Below are 14,785 nucleotides of genomic sequence, written 5' to 3' on the forward strand. Positions count from 1 at the left end.
CTCCCTGAAAGCTTGCTCAGCTAAGCCATCACATAAGCTACGAAAGCAAACAGGTCGGCTGTCAGAAGAGACATGACCAGCATTTCGTAAAGTGCACCACCGTCTATAAAATTCTACTGTCATGTAGAAAAATCTTATTTTGCACAGGCAGGATTCTGCATGAATGGCCAACTTAGGGAACATGCAAAATACATTAACAATGAAGGTGAGCGACTTCTCTTGCACCAATTGTTAAAACTGTGGCTAACGGCTCATGAAACACTAGAAGCCCTTCATATAAAAAGCAGGTTGCAGCTGTGTCAGCAGCAAATTGGTTTTTCTTATGAGACTGAAGAAAAAGTTCTCACGCATAGTTTGACAAAATTGGTGCTGTTTCGATGTTGCCTTGTACCCGTGCGCATCACCTGAGTAGGCTATGTATATCGGCTGCTTTCCGCTGGACAGTTTTAAGTGCTGGTGTGGTGTCCTCTGTCTTGTGTGCGACTGTGTTATGCTAAATAGCCTGTTATTATGCATGGAGAAAAGGCATTGAAAAAAAACCAAACAAGGTCTAAATACCACTGCGAACATTCTGGCATGAAATCATTGTAAAATGAGGGAGCTGGCATGGGTTGTGCATCTCTTATTCTGTACAACCCCTGGAGGGCAGAGAAAATTGAAAAAAAAAAGAAAACTTCCGGGGCTATCAGATCCACTGCAGACAGTTACAAATTAAGAATGAAGGGGCGAATATCCCTCAAAGGAGGCTTTTCTGCCAATCAAATCGTTCTCAACACTGGTACCACTCCAGCCCTTGTCCACAGCTAACTAGACTGGGCAGCTTTTCCTTTATCGGTACTGACCACCAGCTGCACTGCCTCTTTTTTGTCACCTACTGCCATGAAAGGGGGAATTCCTTTGTGGCTCAATTGATTGGGAGGCTCCTCTCTGTCAATTGTTGGAGGCCTACCTTTGCAAAATTACAAAGCTTTAAACTTGAGTTGTAACAGAGCACAGAAGGTGCCTTGATCCCAGCTGCTTGCTATTGTGGCACTGTTCATGGTGGCTTCCCAGCGCCTTTAGATGTGGACTTGGTCTTTGTCACAAGGCAAACACCAACCACTCTTTTGTGACGTCGGCAAAACTAAGTTTCATTGGTGTTGAAGGCTTTCCATGTCACACCTGCCGGGATTAAAATCAAAAGCATGATTTAGATATATGAGCTCCCAAACAGAAAGAAAAAGTCCCACTGTTGGCAAATCGAAATTTTTGGCACAGTCAAACCATACCTGTGTGTTCAGTCAGTAGCCCGCGACTGCCCAGTGAGATGTCAGTCCCGTGGCCATCATCGCTAAGTTGTGTTTGCAGCACAGACAGGAAAAGGATAGTTGCTAGGCAGCCGTGGAGATGGTGGCAGTCTGCAAGGTGTTCCAATGCTTTAACGATTTCTTGTGAAGTTTAATAAAGCAAATCACTGACTACAAATCACTGGCACAAATTCCACTATGGGATAAGAATTTAACCTCAAAATATGTCACATAAGGTTGAGAGTACTGAGTACACAATAGAAATATGTTTAACCAAGACACGCACTAGCAGCACAAAACAGTGCTGAGTATAATATATTTATATTAAAAACTCCTTGATGACCTCGAGGGCTAAACATTTCCTTGTCCTCACCGACACACATGAAGAAAACCACCATTTTCCTGATTTATCCATTCTTTTTTTTATCGAGAGTCACTTTCTATGCTGGGTAAGGTTTCTGCCTCTGAGTTTGCCAAGTGTTTCATTTGACATATGTAGAGAAGAAATAAATCTATGTATCATGTATCTATGTATGGATGCATTACCTATGTATGTATCTATGCATGTATATATGTAGGTACCTATGTATGTATGTATGCATCACCAGTTTTTCCTAGAACAAATGAAAGCAATATTTTAAACAGTGAGCATGCACCCAGAGCAAGAAAAAAAGAATGCATAGCTCACTTGCTTGAGCTGTTGGGTAAGTGTTTTGTTTACTTGAAAATTCTCGAAGACACAAAAAAAAACAAGAGCATCAAACACAGACACAACAGCACAATATGAAAAACAGCATTAAATTAAATGAAGGCATTTCACCTTTGATGCCAAACACCTTCACTTCGGGAGGATTCTATATGCTATCAAAAGGTTTGCGTGGAGTCACAGCTTTGTTGTTGAGGACAGCCAGAAGGCATACACTGAACCCATATTATAACATGGCTACATTCTATACGCCTTAAAAGTAAATTAAGATTCAGTACTTTCTTTTCTTTTCAAAGTTCTGGACAGGAAGAGTCTATTGGCCCTGAAGCAAGAAAACAAATGAAATTGATATGTTTTTGTGTATTAATAATAGGCTTTTCGTTATACGAGGTCCCTCCGAAAGATTTGCTTTCGACTTCCTTCTGTACCAATTGAACTGAAGCTTAATTTCTTAAAACATTTCTGCCAAATAAAAAGAAAAAAAAACCTTGAAGACCAAAGCAAATAGAGCACCAGCACATCACATAGCATGCAGTTCAGGAACATAAAAAGAACTAAATTGTGCTTTCTGATTATATGAAAATGTAAAATCCCTTAATCACTGAATATATACGGACTATAGTATTGTTGTGGCAATGTAATGCCTGACTGTAAACATTTTATGAACTATTAAAATTAAATCACTGCAGAATGTTTGTACGCCGTTCCTATCTCGCCATATGTGTTTCAACTTGTGCCTGTGAACAGGCCGAGAGTATTTTGCTAGCAGTTGGGAGAGTCGCTGTGGCCAGAATGCACCTTACCCTCCCCTCTAAAGGCCGTTTCACATGATGCGATTCTCGCCGCAGCAGTGTGCGATTTCAGCCGCACAGCGACAGAAGGGCACGCCGCTCCCGTCGCAGAGCGGCTGCGACAGACTTCCAACATGTTGGTCGCACGCCGCTCCCGTCGCAGCGATCGTTGCGAACGAGACGGCCGCCAGCCTATGGAATTCAGCCTGATGTGACTGTTGTACGTAATTGCGTACAAAACGGAAAAGTTAAAAATGCCTATTTTGCATAAAGTGTTTGATATTTTGATAAAAAAACATAAATTAAATACTACATTTATTCTTACGCGTGTTTTACCTTTATGTTTGGTAAAATATGATGGTGCCGCCGCTCGTGCCGCACCGACAGAAATCGCTGGTGCCGCTAGCATGTGAAAGGGCTGTTACGATTTGCGCCGCAACGACACTGCGACTGGACCGAAATTTTTCGTGCGCGTCGCATCATGTGAAACAGCCTTAAGGCGTCTTATTGAGATCGTTCTTTTTCTTTTTCGCAACCGCGGCATAACTTAGCGCGTATAGAGCTCTGCAGGCTGCCATAAACAATGCACGGCTTCCACTCGACGGTGCGTATTCTCTGTATCTTGCTGCAGAGTGAAGGCCACACTAAGCATGCAGACTTTCGTGCTCAGTTGTGTTTCCTGGGAAAGTGTTAGAACCAGCGGCAATCAACGAAAGACGTCGGATCGCCAAGCTCATTTTGAAGAATTACATCGCGAGGTTCCGCCGCCAATGGCAGTTCACGAAACGCGGCGAGCGGAATTACAAGCGCGAAACCTTCCTGCATGCACAAAACTAGATGCGCCATAAAACACTGCCTTTCGTACTGACTAAACGGTCCTCGCGCGCTATCTTGCTTGCCCATGCAGCCTGCGCCGGCGGATACAAACAACGGTCCCTGCAGCATTTTTATCGGAAAAAGAAAACACTCGGTCACTTTACTGCTCCATTAAGTGACTCATTAAGAAGAACCAATTTCTTACTCACCCAGCGAAGCTTTCCTTGCAGCCAGAAGTAGCAGCCGTTGTGCGGGATACATTTTCAACGCAGTCACAAACCAACGGCCTAACGTGCAGACACGACTAGACACGACGAAATGGCCGGCGGCCGAGCAGCGCATTGATACAATAACTTTAAAAACAATAGAAATCTGAAATATATTTCATAAAACAAGCTTTACAAGTAAAATGTAACTGTTGCTTACGACGTATTTGTTTCAAAACGGTAAATATAACCTGCGTCTTGCGTAATTATTTTGGCGCATATTTTCTATCTCGCTGTAAAGTGGAGGGGTGCAAAAAGGCCACGGCGCGCGAATCATGCGCGAAGTTTGGGAATGGCGAATCGTGCATAGCTGGCGTTCCGTATTAACATCGGCCCAGCAAATCGTTCCTCTGTGCGAACTACTGGCTTTTATTCCCAACGGATACATCGCTAACTTACTTTCTCGTAGTGAACACTCGGGGTTTGGAGTCTTCCGGCGGAATGGAGCTGCGCCCAGCGAGGTCGAACACAGGTGTGGCTATATGGGCTGCACCAATTAAACGATGCAGAAATGAAGGTGTCAGCGACTTTTGTACATTATGTTCAGATACCCATCGCCTAAACAGCATTTCTTGGTGTCATATTAGTCCTGCATGCTGGAAACAGCCCAGATTGCATGCTTAATTCAAAAGCGCAGGCACTTTGGATACAGCACTCTGCGAGCTGTAACAATGCTAGAACGAACCTTCGACAATTTATACTTAGAGTATGCAGAACAGTGTCGTCCAGTTAAATTGTGTACATATTGCACTACAGGCGCATATGTGATCCTGAAACGTCTTGTGAGGAAGTATGGTAGACTTCTGAAGCAGAACTCTAGAAGACATCTTGCATAAGCCGGCTAATAACTGTCTTGCGTAGCTGAAGACATAAAAATTCTTCACAAGACAGATTCCAGACATCTTGCCGATGATGTCTTCTAGACTAGAACCAAGCGACGTCTTGTAGATGTCTTTGATAGCTCAAGATATATATGACCAATATAGACATATCAAGACAGCTAAAAGATATTCTGTGCTCAGTGGGGTGCTGCTGTCTCCGCATAGTGAGTAAGGTGATCTTCAGCCACGGTGATCTAACGATTCCCTGCAGGTGTTTACGAGGAAGGTCCATTCAAATCGAGGCCAACACGATCGAATGCTCGGTACGGGCACGAAAAATGCTGTAGTGGCGCCGGCTGATGTAAAGGAGGCGGCTTGCGACACTGGTATTCAATGCACGAACGCGCATACTTACTGACTCCTAGACTTTGGTTGTGTAGTTCGTGACCATGGTTGAAATATTATCCACTTTACTGTCAATGGGAGTCAGTTTACCAATAGTTTCGTTTAGGCGACTGTTTCTTGTGGCCACACTCTTTTTAAGTTCTCTCCATTCCTCCATTGTTGTTTCAAGCATTTCTGCAGTAGAAGGACCCGGACTAGGTATGACGTCTCTATTGCAGGGCAATAGATTAACAATGCAGTGATAAACACTTTTCATTACTTCCAAAAACAACTGTGGGCACGGCAAGCGCAATATTGAAATATCCCTACTGCGATATGCAGGAACATGGCTGTAGTCTCTCATCCGGTATAAAAGCAAAAAAGGTGGCCTTAGGTGCATGTTTCCAATCCAACAATATACGCTCGCTAAAGACCAATATCTACATTTCTTATGTTTATGGACACCTTTGTTTGATTTGGAACATCGAGGCGATGTTTGGGATGAAGAGAGCGATGCCGTGAACAATTTTAATTGGTTGCTTGTGGCCGATGCTGACAAGCCGCCTCATCTCTTTTCTTTTACCACACAGATATATCTTGTGTTCTTTGTGTACACTCAGCATCACTGACACCTGGTTTTTACTTTTCTTTGTCCCGCAAGATGTGCTGAAGTATATCGCAAATGATTTCAGCTGATTCCAGCAACTGTCGTTCGTTGCTACAATGTCGGTGTTCGCGTAAACTTGAGTACCTTCATTGAGAAGTTTAATCCCTCACTTTAAAGTGAACCCTGAGGAATGCAACAGGCACGATCGATGACCGACGAGCGTCCGTTCAGTCGTTCAGTCGTGTCCCACTCTCCGTGACCCTATGGACCATGTCACGCCACGCTTTCCGGTCTCTCACTATCTTCCTAACATCACATACCTTAATCTGCAGTGCCTCGAGGCCTCGAGGGTGCCATCTAGCCATCGCGTTCGCTGCCTACCCCTTCTCCGGCGACCCTCAACCTTTCCCAACGTCAAAGCTTTCCCCAGCGACTCCTCTCTTCTCATCCGATGACCAAAGTAGCTGAGCTTTAACTTTAGAATTTGACCGTCCAATGAGCAGTCAGGGTTTATGGTCGACAATATTGACTGATTTGATCTTCTGGCAGTCCAAGGAACTCTCAAGTGTCTTCTCCAGCATCACAATTCAAAGGCGCAATTCTTCGGCGGTCAGCCTTTTTCACAGTCCAACTCTCGCATCCATACATAACAACTGGAAAGACCATAGCACGAGTTATATGGATTTTGGTTGGCAGACTAATGTCTCTGCTCTTTTCTAGGCGGTCAAGGCTAACCATTGCTCTCTATACCAGAAGCAGGCGTCTCCTAACTTCATGGCTGCAGTCTCCTTCTGAGGTAATCTTGGAGCCCAAGAAGAGAAAATCTGTCACAGCTTCCACTTCTTGTCCATTGATGCTCCAGGACTTGACAGGGCAAGACGACATGATCTTTGTCTTTTTAATGTTCAGTTTAAGCCCAAACTTCTCACTCTTTTCTTCTACGCGCATCAAAAGTCTCATGAGTTCCACTTCACTTTCAGCCATTAAAGTGGTATCATCCGCATATCAAAGGTTGTTGATACGTTTTCCAGCAATCTTCACTCCAGCTGGAGACTCGTCCAGACCGGCCTTCCTCATGACGCACTCTGCATATAGGTTAAATAGGCAGAGCAACAGTATGCAGCCTTGCCTCACTCCTTTCTCAATCGGAAACCAATCAGTAAGACCATGTCCAGTTCTGACTGTGGCCTCTTGTCCTTCATAGAGGTTGCTGAGGAGACAGATGAGGTGAACTGGAACTCCCATCTCTCTGAGAGCTTTCCACAATCTGCTGTGATCTACGCAGTCAAATGCTTTCGCATAATCAATAAAGCAGTAGATGGGTTTCTGGAACTTTTTTGCTTTTTCCATGATCCAACGAAGGTTGGCAATTTGGTCTCTAGTTCCTCTGCCCTTGCGCAACCCAGCTTGCACGTTCGGAAGCTCCCGATCCACATACTTCTGCAGCCTTTCTTGGAGGATTTTCAACATCACCTTGCTAGCATGCGAAATAAGCGCGATCGTGCGGTAGTTGGAACAATCTTTGGCACTGCCTTTCTTAAGAATGGGTATGTAAACTGACCTCCAATCCTGTGGCCACTGCAGGGTTGTGCAAATCTTCTGACATAATGTATGCAGAATGTTAACAGCATCATGTTTGAGGTTTTGAAGCAACTCACCTGGAATGCCATCAATTCCTCTAGCTTTGTTCTTAGCAAGGATGGCTAAGGCCCATTCAACTTCACTCTTCAGGATGCCCGGCTCTAGATCAGTAATCGCAACCGTCTTATGTTGGGTTTGCACATTCGGGCCCTTTTTGTACAGTTCTTCTGTGTATTCCTGCCACCTCTTCTTTATCTCTGAGGCTTCAGTGAGGTCCTTGCCTCGTTTGTCCTTTAACACGGCTAGCTTAGCACAGAAGCTTCCTTTGATATCTAAGATTGTCTTATACAGAGCTCTTGTGTTCCTTAATTGGCTGTTGTCCTCAACTGCTTGGCACTGTATGTTCAGGAAGGCATTCTTATCTCTCCTTGCTATTTTCTGAAAATCCGCATTGAGAACCTTGTATCTTTCTCTTTCCCCCATAACTTTTGCCATCCTCCTTTCCTCAGCTATTTGCAAAGCCTCTTCAGATAACCAGTTTGCTTTCTTGAATTTCTTTTGCTTTGGAATTACCTTAGTAGCAACTTATTGTATTATATCACGAACATCAGTCCACATCTCTTCGGGTTCTCTGTCTTCTAGATCTAATTCTTGAAATCGATTCCTCGCTTCCACAGCATATTCTAATGGAATTTGATCCAGATCATACCTGAAAGGCCTTCTAGTTTTCTGCGTTTTCCTCAATCGAAGCTTAATTTTGGCAACAAGAAGCTGATGATGGTTGCCACAATCGGCCCCAGGCCTTGTTTTTACTGCTTGTATAGCGCTTATCCATCTCTGCCGGCAAAGAATATAATCGATCTGATTTTTGTACAGGCCGTCCGGTGAAGTCCATGTGTATAGCCGCCTCTTGTGCTGTTGAAAATGAGTATTCTCTATGGTCAGGTTGTTTTCTAGACAAAACTCTACTAGCCTCTGCCCAGCTTCATTTGGCTCGCCAAGACCAAACTTGCGTATAATTCCGGATATTTCTTCACTCCCGACCTTAGCATTCCAGTCTCCTATTAGAAAAACGACCTCTGATGATGGGGTTCGGTCTAAAAGGCATTGTAGGTCGGCATAAAATCTCTCAACGTCAGCTTCTTCAGCAGTAGTGGTCGGTGCATAGACTTGGATAACTGTTATGTTAAAAGGGTGACCTTGGATCCGTAGTGAAATCATTCGGTCATTTTCGGGGTTGTACCCTAGCACTGCTTTGCCCATTCTTCTGTTTACTATGAGAGCGACCCCATTCCTTTTCTTGGATTCGTGCCCACAATAAAAGACATAATGGTCGCCGGAGTTAAATTCTCCCATTCCGGTCCACTTGAGCTCGCTGATACCCAAGATATCAATGTTCAATCTGTCCATTTCTCGCTTGACGATATCCAGTTTACCTTGCGTCATAGATCTTACATTCCATGTTGCTATGTGATAAATCTCCTTGCAACATCGGACTTTCCGGTCGCTTCCCGACACATCCACAACTGAGCGTCCTTTTGGCTTTAGTCCAGCCCCTTCATTCGTCCTGGAGCTACTAGGAATCACACTTTGTTCATCCCCAGTAACATGTGGGACGCCTTCCAACCTGAGGGGCTCATCTTCCGGCGCCATATCTTTAATGATATTGTCACTGGCCATAGGGTTTTCTTGGCAGGAAATACTGGAGTGGGTTGCTATTACCTTCTCCAGTGAATCACATTTTGTCAAAACTCTCTGCCGTGACCTGTCTATCTTGGGTGGCCCTACACAGCAGAGCTCACTTCATCGAGTTTCGCAAGCCCCTCCGCCACGACAAGGCAGTGATCCATGAAGGGGGACCGACGAGCACAATGCTGTATTGTCGCGCATAGCTGCTGAACTATATTAGGGAGCGGGCAGCGCAGTAAACATTCAATTTAAATGCACTACCTGTCTTTTCCTTTTCTGTCTTCGGCGCTGTTACTTCTTTTCGGAAATTTAATGCTTCCTACTACAAACAGGCTGTCACATATTAAACAGAGAAATATCCCCCGATCTGGTATCCATTATGTCGCCATTGTTTACCAGGTTTCCATTACCATACATCGCTTCGTATCTAAACTTATATATAGGTGTTCTTGATCAAATATATAGACCATATACCAAACACATTACTGCAATTGTGTGAAAATCCTGTCACACAATAAATGAAGAAAAGTTATACCGATTCAGCATACGTTTATAGAGGATTTATCTGTAGTGCTTTTTTCTCGTATTTATATATAGGGTGCTTAAATAGTATTATGTGCTTTGTCAGAAAGGAAACTCGCGTACTTGAAACGTGGAAAAGAACTCATCCTTTTCCAAACAGAAGGTGCAAATCGCGCATGGAAAATATAGGCGAAAGAGTGCCTTGAGACTGTTCTCTTTGCATTGAAAAGCTGTGTGTTTCTGTGTTGCTGTTTTGATGTGTATCTTGACGACAAGGAGTTGTGTTTGTGAACGTCATTGTAGGGATTTGTGAATTTTATGATTTGTGGTTCCTATCTGTGAAACTTGTTCAATGGATGTGAGTTATGTTTGCATTTGCTCCATGTAGTTTGTGCGCGCATGCATGTGCTCATGATGTACGTGTGTTTGAGAATATTGTAAGACAATACTATTTAAGGAAGGTGCAGGGTCAAGAAATTGGTGCACCTTTTTATTAAGTGGGCGCGGAAGCCCGCGCGGTGCCGCATAGGTTCCAGAATCAAGCCCATAGGAGAAACGCCTCCTTCCCCGCGAGAGGAAAGTGCGTGACCTTGAACGCATCGGCGCCACCTTCGTTCTCATCACCCGGCATCGACGATGACTCAATCGGCCGAAAAGTGCTCGTCTTTTCTTGAATTTTCGGCGGCGCCTAACCAATGACGATTCGCTGCTCGGTGGGAGTCGTCAAACACCGCCATAGTGCACCCTATTTATTGAGGTCGCGTCGCTTGTGTGAGTCAGTAAGTGTTTTAGCTAGTATGGCGACGTGTTCGCATGTGCTACTCCTTGACTTCCGTGGTTCACCCACTATTGTCAAGCCCACAGATCTGCGAGGGAGCGGCGCTTGTCTTACATGGCGGCCACATCTTGACTTTCCAGGCTTCGGTCTGCAATAGCGCACTCAGTGGGAATTTGGTGTTTGTTTATTTTACTCTCTCGTGTCTTATTCTGTGTTATAAATCCTCTTTTTTTATTTAATGACTTTTTACTTGCATGCGTGGAATTTCCTTTCTGTGAACCTCTCGTCTGTGCATTTTAGGCGTTTGTGTGAATATCTCTGTGTTGTCTCTTGTTGGGTATAAAGTTTGTTTGTTACTTCTGACTCTGACCCTTACTCTGGCTTGATTCTGCGAAAGCTGGGCACCAAACGGCTACACCCTCTGTTACTACAAGGTAGTTAACTTCCGGCTGAGCTTGCCACACAAGTCGAGAGCATATCTTTTGAGATTGGAACAGCTACCCCCACTCATTCTAAGGGTGTCTGGGATCTGGGAGTGTGCGCGCCATTAGTGGCGAATCGTTAATAACTCATTATTATTAAAATGGGTCACAACTGCCAATGCCATTTTGACCTAAAAGGCATAATTATTTCTACAGCCGCAAGAAAAACTTACAATAAACATTTTTTTCGAAAAGAAATCTTCACCTGCAAAACATTGCACAATATGAGGCTGCAAATTGAAATAAAAAATGTGGTCGGATGATACCTCTTTTCCTTGTAATGCCCACCGCCTTGATAATAAAATTGTGACATGCGATTATTTCTTTTGCAGGTTTGTTCTGTACAAGCTTCCAAAAACGAAACATGTTAATGGCTACATGCCTTTGCAAGGAGGAGAAATGGCCTACAGCGACAGTGGTACAAAGAAGAGCTTATGGATTCTCCTCTTGTCGGATATATACTTTCCAAAGTTGAATCCCATAAAAGAAACTTTAGCTCCGATATTTGGAAGAAAACCTGACAAGGTGAGTGCAACTATTAATCGGCATTTTAAGAAAACCTCAAAGAAGCTATACCAATTTCTACACTCGTTAACCAAACGGACTTGTTAAGGCAATATTGCTTTTATATTTTTCATTCATTATACCCAATATGGAGCATAGTTGCATATTTTTCATCAATAAGAGTTATTACGCGAAAGTTGAAAGCTTCCAACTTTCCAGGCTTCTCACAAATTGGGAGATTTGAGAACTGCGCATTGGAACTATACAGTTTCGCATTAAAAAAAAGTACAGGTATTTTCACATATCCTTCACTCTACTCACACTGATGAAAAAATATCACCACATTTGGCCATTCGAGGGTCACAGTTTGCACCCTCTTGCAGCACTTGAATTTTTATAAAGGCCTAAATATTAATTTGAAAAATCTGAGTCCTGTTCATCAAAAGTTCATCCTACTACCCTCACCAACATCGGTCTACAATAAGACAGCCGGCAGTAAATTATACTTCTATCGTGTTCTAGTTTCTTTCAAATTCCACCATAAACTCAGTTACTTGGCCTTTTAAAGACGAAGGAATCTTCAGTGCGAGTTCTCAGCTCTCAGATTAAATGTAGTACAAGCTTTTGTTTCCTCATTCGAAATGGTTTGCAGTGCTGCTGACATAATCCCAAAGAGGGACATGGGCGAGATATAGAGCCCCGGACAGTGGAAGAAGAAGATGATGATTAGCTGATCGGCTGTCTGAGACCGGTCTCTAATTTTCGGCATTGTTTTCGAAGTTTTAGAGTTTTAAGATTAAAACTTCCTGCTGGGTAAGTTCATCTTGATGTAGGGTTTTTTTAGCGCAAAAAAAAGACAAGGACAAGAAAGGCGAGACGTACCGTCTTTGCCAAAAGTAACCAGGTTGCTCCGAAGGCTGGCAGAGCAAGCGCGCGGCCGTGTGGCGGCATTGCGCTCACTGTGGCTTATCGATGCTCGTCAGCTGTGAGGGGACAACAGTTGTCGTAACTTCGCACCCTCACTCTCGCCCGTTGGATGTTAAAAACTAGGCGCGTATGATGTGCTGGCTGCGGTTTCATGTGTGCGAAGCTTGGTTGTGCCCAGCAAGGGCGCTCAGTATAACGACGGGGCTATTCGCTCTTCTCGGCAACTTCCCTGAAGCAGATATTATGTCGCGTTTCTCACTATACATTTATACGTGCTTTTGTTCTGTAATCCGCTGCCTAAACGCACCAGCAGAGCAGTATTGCACTTTCCTGCGTGTTTGATGCACCTGTGCATTAAAGAATGATAACGCACCTCGAAATTTCAATATGCTTTCTCCAAGGTACCTTGCGTATAGTGCCACACTACGGGTCATAACTCCGGTACAAAGATATGGGAAAGCTTATGAACCCTTTCAAGCCACCTTATCTCTCTTTTTTGTGTTTGCGAAATTGTGTTAGCCCCTTGGGGAGGCTGTTTAAAAATAAGTGCATTGATTGATTCTAACAATTTTTTTCATTTGCGTGTAGGTACGTTTTGGTATATGTAAGGAACTAAAATGAAACCTTCCTCGCGCTTAGCCATTATATGCACATTATTGCTTTCTCGCTCGCGGAAGCCTTATCTCAGGGCGACACTGTCTAGCAAACCTAGCACCTCTTCGTTTTAGAAACAACAAGAGCTCACCATGTCTACTATCACCTGCTTTTCTGTTTTATGCAGTTGCCGAGAAGAGTGAATAGCCCCGTCGCTGTACTGAGCGCCCTCGCTGGGCACAAACAGGCTTCGCACGAGTGAAACCGCAACCCGCACATCATACGCGCCTAGTTATTATCATCCAACGGGCGAGAGTGAGAGTGCGAAGGTACGTCAGTTGTTGTACTCTCGAAGCTGACGCGCACCGATAAGCCACAGCGAGCGGAACGCCGCCACACGGCCACGTGCTTGCTACAACTGCCTTCGGAGCAGCCTGGTTACTTTTGGCAAAGACGGTACATACACAAGCGCTATGTGCGTACGTCTCGCCTTTCTTGTCCTTGTCTTTGCGCTAAAAAACCCTACATCAAGACTGATTTGTGTCTTCATCCTACGATGACCTGGTACTCCATGGGTACCAGTGAAAGCACATCAAGCGATCGCCTAGGCCCTCTGCGCCCTATGCACTCAGAACACCACCAACAGCCACACTCCATGCTGCACTGATGGCAGTAGAGCCATCGGCTAGTCAAGCGGCCCCTGTAGGGGCGGACACAGATCAAGGCCCTGCGAACAAGACACCACGCGAAGAACAAGCCAGCGAGGCACCTTTGGGTGACCACGAAGAGGACACGAACCACGCATCTTGCACGGTTGTCTCCTACAGGAAAAAGAGAGCTGCTGGTGTTCAGGTTGTCCCACCGTAGGTAGGAGGCAATCTATCGAAAGCCAACCCTAACGTCCTGGCTTCGTCACTTGTAGCGTCGGTTCAAGAAAACGTTCTCAGCCATCGACTTAATAAGGATGGTAGCTTAAATCGTTACAGTATCGACATTGCTTGCTGTAAACCGTTTGCTCACAGTAACTAGGCTGGCTGGAGTGGCTATAGGGGCCCAGGTACAGTATCCTTACACAACCAGCTACAAAAAAAACTCAAGACGTAGATGTTACCTACTCAAATGAAGATCTGCGTATCTACGAGGCCAAGGCGTCCTCTCAGCAATATGGCAAACAACTGACATTCCTGAGGACGGTGGCATAGCATAGAGGTACGCTGTTGTTCCGTTATATGAGAATTCTCAAAAGATGCACCACTGCTTAAAAGGGTCATGCTGGGGTTCTATGTTACCGTGTAACTTAGTACGTCAGAGCAGCGATACAATGGCCACATATCGAGACGTTTTACCGGCCCCGTGCGATGCAAAGTGTGTGCTGGCCCCTATTCGCACACAGAATACAACTCGAGATCGCACCTAGATGCGGGAACTGCGATAGCCCACACCTTGCTTCATATGGAGGGTCCCCCGCCGGGGTGGCACAGTGGTTACGGCGCTCGACTACTGTTGCCAAGGGCGCGGGATCGAATCTCGGCCTCGGCGGCCACTTTTCGATGGAGACGAAAAGCAAGGTTCCCATGTGCTGTGCGGTGTCAATGCACGTTAAAGAACCCCAGGTGGTCGAAAGTTCCGGAGTTCACTATCGCGTCTCTCATAGCTTGAGTCGCTTTGGGACGTTAAACCCCAAAAACCAACCAACTATATGGAGTGTGTGTTAAAAAGAAAGCTGCTACACTTGCACGCTCAATGGAGCAAGCACAAGGATAACCTACCAAGCGTCTTGCTCCACCAACTAACCCTGGCGTGGGTTTTACAAATACGTTAGTTCTATCCCAAAATACACCACAATGCGAAAAATCATATGATGGAAAAACGCGTAATGACACATACGCGGCTGCAGCCAAAAAGAAGCGTGGGAAATCTGCTGGCTTTTCTCCTCCATCAAAGCAACAGTGCCACTCCGCACAAGAACCGACAAACAACCTCTCTAACTCTCAGCCTATGGCAATATGCAATGTAACAAGATCAGCGAAG

General features: G+C 44.7%; 1 protein-coding gene across 1 annotated transcript in view; it reads left to right on the forward strand.

Moving 5' to 3' along the window:
• Nucleotides 1–14,785, forward strand: part of LOC146188355 (cell-death-related nuclease 7-like) — a 105,251-nt gene that overhangs the window by 24,321 nt on the left and 66,145 nt on the right. The window contains exon 2 of the mRNA XM_084603749.1: nt 11,062–11,254. Coding sequence (XP_084459875.1) covers nt 11,062–11,254 — 193 coding nt within the window. The remainder of the gene's footprint in view (nt 1–11,061; nt 11,255–14,785) is intronic.

Source organism: Amblyomma maculatum, chromosome 5 (assembly GCF_055883805.1).
Source record: "Amblyomma maculatum isolate TAMU_Amacu chromosome 5, ASM5588380v1, whole genome shotgun sequence".
NCBI lineage: Eukaryota > Metazoa > Arthropoda > Arachnida > Ixodida > Ixodidae > Amblyomma > Amblyomma maculatum.